Genomic DNA, 4,265 nt, shown 5'->3' with positions numbered 1-4,265 from the left:
ACTCTTTCCGATTCCTTGGACATCCTCAGCTCCTTCTGGTACTCAGGCCGCACTCCTGTTAAAGCCACCTCCTGGGCTACCCAGTGACCTTTCCTCCCTTGTATCCAACCAGGGCCCAGTCTCCTGGCGCACTTCTTTCCGGGCTCCCACCTCCACCACCGTCCCTTGGGTCCCTGGTGGCGCCCAAGCCTGGGAGGCGTCACCTGGTCATTGTGCACCTCATGCAGTTTCACCACGTTTGGGTGCGTCTGGCACAGCCGCAGGGCGGCCACTTCACGCTGTGTGTTTGCTTCCAGCCTAGGGGGCAGGGCAGGCCAGGTTAGAGTGGCCACCTCCCACCTGGTGTAGACATTGCTATGCAAGGGTCCTTCCCAGGCCTTCCCACCTGCGACTGAGGATCTTGACTGCGAACTCCTGGCCGCTCTGGCGCTGACGACAGCGGCGACACACGGAGAAGCTGCCCTGGCCCAGCGCCGGTTCCCGCAGGTCCAGCTCGTATTGCTGGAAGAAGGGCGAGTCCTGGTGGCAAAGGGGACGTGTCAGGGGTCCAGCTCTGGAACCCGTAGCCATGCCAAGTGCCAAGTCCGAGTGGCTCAAGATCTCACTGAGGTCACACTGTGCGCCCCTGGTGAGTCCAGGTCCAGAGCATCCCCCCACACCCACCTGCTCCAAATCCCCCCAAATCCATTTCCCCCCACACCTGCCCAGCCCACCTGCATCATGGCGCTCCTGGCCACTGCTGCCCTGCCTGGGCGGTCTCCTGCACCCGGGGCTCCCAGCACATCAGTCATCACAGCGTTGTTGTGGTCAAACAGGATGGATGGCGCCACGAAGGAGTAGCCCTGTGGGGTGGGGGGTGGGGCTGATGAGCTCAGGGGCTGGGGGCGCAAGTGAGGTATCCCCGGGTGATCAGTGGGCCTGGGTGTGGGGCCACACGGAAGTTCCGGTGCGTCCTAGCACACACAGGATGTGTGGACACAGCTTATTCCACTTGTTTTATGATCAGTTGGGCCAGGTCTGTGACTCCAGCTTTCTCCTCACGTGACGCCCCCTGGAAATGCTTGGCACACCATAGGTGCTCAGTATATATTTTTGAATCATTAAATGAATGAATGAAAGTAACCACTGATTTACAAAAAAAAAAAAAAAAGGATTTTCTCCTTACTGTGAGACAACGAAGCAAGGGCTGTTCAAGCAAGAATTGTCCATTCTAAGAGCCTCAGCGAGAGGACTGCTGCATCCATACTAGATATTGGTCTATTCTTATTTAATATTTATGGGCCATGTCCTATAAGCCAGGCCCCCATGCTGAGCCCAGGGAAACAGGAATTAAATACATAGCCCTGCTCTTTGGTGCGTCTAGACCTGAGAACGCAGCCTCAGTTTATCAGTCAGGATACAGCACAATAAACTGCTCAGGAGGAGCTACGGTCTGCAGAGGGCTGGTGCATAAGAGAAGGGCGGCCCAGTGGGCCAGGTGAGTGTCCAGCAGGGCTGGACTGCTGAGTGGGAGTTTCCCAGGTGGACTGCTGTGGGAAGGACACTCCAGGTAGAGGGAACAGCATCTGCAAAGGCCAGAGGTATGTCCTGGGACCTTAGAGCAGCTTGGTGCTACTCCCTAGAGCATCCAGTAGGAGACTAGTGAGCACTGAGGCTAAGGCACTTGGCAGAGACCAGGTCATAAAGGGCCTAGAATGCCTAGCAAAGGAGTTTGGACTTGGTCCACAGGCCTGAGCTGCTAAAATTGGGTGAAAGGGGCCTGTGCCCCCAGGAATGTGACATGCTATGCCAAGGGACATACAAAATCACAATATAAACGTGACATCTCTTCCTTGGTGTCCACTTAAACAAGTGAATCTTTTCTTTTCTTTTTTTTTTTTTTTGAGAGAGGTTTTGCTATAGGGCACATGCGCTCGCCAGAAAGACAGAGACAGAGAGAGACAGAGAGACAGAAAGTGACAAATCACTCCCCGGGGGGATGGCCATGCCACAATCCCTTCTCCATTCTCCTCTCAGGATCTTGGGCACGTACACACACCCGGTGTGAGTTTAAGCCACTGGGTCCAAGACTCAAAGCGCGGTCGACTACATGGGAGTCCAGCGACATAGCCATTACACCAACTGCTGGTCCCAGTGAATCTTTTTTTTTTCTAACTTTATTTATTATTATTATTATTTCTTTTTTAATTTGCTATAGAGCACATGTTCTCTCCAGAGAGAGAGAAAGTGAAAGAGCAAGCCACCAGGTCTGGGACTCCAACCACAGTTGGCTATGTAGGAATCCAGTACCTTAACCACCACACCACCTGCTGGCCCCAACAAGTGAATTATTTAACACAATATTTTGGGCCAGCAAGTGGTATAGAGGTTAAGACAGCTGGATTCCAGATGGCTGACTGTGATTCGAGTCCTGGACCTGGTGACTTGAAAACCATGCTGGGCATGTATGAGTTAGTGCCCAAAATCCCAAGAGTGGAAGAAAGGGGGTTGTGGTGTGGCCATCCCCCCTGGGGAGTGATTTCTCTCTCTCACTCTCTCTGGTGACCACATGCAACCCATAGCAAAAAATATTAAATGTATATATATGTATGTGTGTGTGTGTGTATACATATATATATATACATTTACATTATAAGGAGGTGGTGGAACAGGTGGGAAATTAACACAAACTCAAAGATAAGCTGTGAACCATAGACACGTCATGCTGTGATGGTCTCCCTGACTGACAACGCAGGTACCCCTACAAGCGAGGAGGTCCGGGGGAGAGGCTGAGTCTGCATCAGGACACAGGGCCTGTGCAGTGTCCGCCCGTCAGCCAGGGCCGAGACAGCTACATCCCGCTGCCTTTGCGTCCGGGGCTCCATGAGTTCCCACTCACCTGAAAGATTCGAGGATCCCCAGGTGGGGGGCTGCCTGGAGGTGAGTAGACAGGCTCCAGCCGAGTAAATTCCTCTGCAAAGTTACCCACATCCAGCTCTGAGCGGATCTGGGGCCGGAATGGGGCTGGAATCTTCCTGGCAGCCAGAGCAGCCCAGTCCAGACCCTGAGGAAAAGCAATCAAGAGATCAGGGGTGAGAACGGGAGACCCTGCTCCATTTGGGCCACCTTCAGTAAGGCAAGGGCCTGGCTGGCATTGGAGTGGACAGCTGTTCTTCCCGCCTCCCAAGGTTCCATTTCCTTCCCTCTGGAGAATCCCTGTTCCCTTTGGAGAACCACCACTCCACCATACGTAGTTCTGGAAATTTTAATAGAATTGGCACAATAGTCGAACAACACTCTTAATCCTCCTGGACTTAAATCTAGAAGGATATGGGTCTGGAACTGCTGGGGCCTCTCTCAGGATGTAATAATGAAGTCTCTATCCAGAAAACAGAGGTGACACGGTTTCAGCACCTGGATGTAGCCTTGCCTGAAGTCACCCCACTTTTCCTTGGGCTTTTTACTTATGGGAGCTAAAGCAAGCCCTTTTATGTTAAAGCTAATGTGACAGGACCTATTAATTGCCTCCCCAAAATCCATTCTCCCTGTCTCCCTTGGTACTAGCCCTGTATCATTCCAGGAACTAATATACACAACTGAAAGACAATATTTTACAAACTTCCTTGCAGTTAGAGATAGCCAATAATTTGTAAGCAAACATTGTCAGGTAGAACTCCAGGAAAAGAACTATAAGTGGGAGGTAGACAACTGGCAAGTGTCCTCTTTGCCCTTATTCTTCCTCTTCCTTCCTGCCCAGTAAGCAGCAAGATGGCAGGAATTCCAGCAGCCATTCTGGACCATGAAGCAACCCTATGGATGGAGGCTACCTGCTAAGAATGGAGGAATTCTTTTCTAAAGCACTTTGGGCCAACTCCATGGCTCAGCAGTAATGTGTTTCTGGAAAAAAGCCAGATTCCCACATGCTGACCATGGTTCGAATCCCTACCCAGATCAGCCAGAAACGTGCTGGGCATGTGTTTCCAACAGGCTGGAGGACTAGAGGAAAGGACTGCAGCGTGACCAGACTCCGTGGAGAGTGCTTAAACACTGTGTGTTAAGAGCCAATGCCACATGGTCAACTGTGTTTCGAATCCTGGCCCTGGCAGCTTGAAAAATGCTCAGGGTGCATGTGCATAGATGCCTGAAATCCTGACAGGAAGGAGAAAAAGGAAAAAGTGTTGCAACCGGAAAAAGCAGAGCTTGAATCCCTGAAGACACCACAGCAGGCCTGGCCTTTTTTTTTTTTTTTTTTTTTTAAGAGATTTTTGCTATAGGGCCAGTGCGCT

General features: G+C 51.5%; 1 protein-coding gene across 3 annotated transcripts in view; it reads right to left on the bottom strand.

Annotated features, from left to right (window-relative positions):
* The window catches only part of RPS6KA4 (ribosomal protein S6 kinase A4), a 19,283-nt gene that overhangs the window by 3,500 nt on the left and 11,518 nt on the right, over positions 1 to 4,265 (bottom strand). For all 3 annotated transcript variants that reach the window (XM_006149843.3, XM_014588342.2, XM_027772399.1), the window contains exons 9-12: positions 2,879 to 3,043; positions 714 to 842; positions 386 to 519; positions 204 to 297 (exon numbers count right to left, since the gene is read on the bottom strand). In XM_006149843.3, the coding sequence (XP_006149905.1) occupies positions 204 to 297; positions 386 to 519; positions 714 to 842; positions 2,879 to 3,043 (522 nt within the window). The remainder of the gene's footprint in view (positions 1 to 203; positions 298 to 385; positions 520 to 713; positions 843 to 2,878; positions 3,044 to 4,265) is intronic.

Source organism: Tupaia chinensis, unplaced genomic scaffold (genome assembly GCF_000334495.1).
Source record: "Tupaia chinensis unplaced genomic scaffold, TupChi_1.0 Scaffold000273_1, whole genome shotgun sequence".
NCBI classification, from domain to species: domain Eukaryota; kingdom Metazoa; phylum Chordata; class Mammalia; order Scandentia; family Tupaiidae; genus Tupaia; species Tupaia belangeri.
Note: the sequence above shows the minus strand (reverse complement) of the source record. Positions and strands in the feature narration are given on the sequence as shown.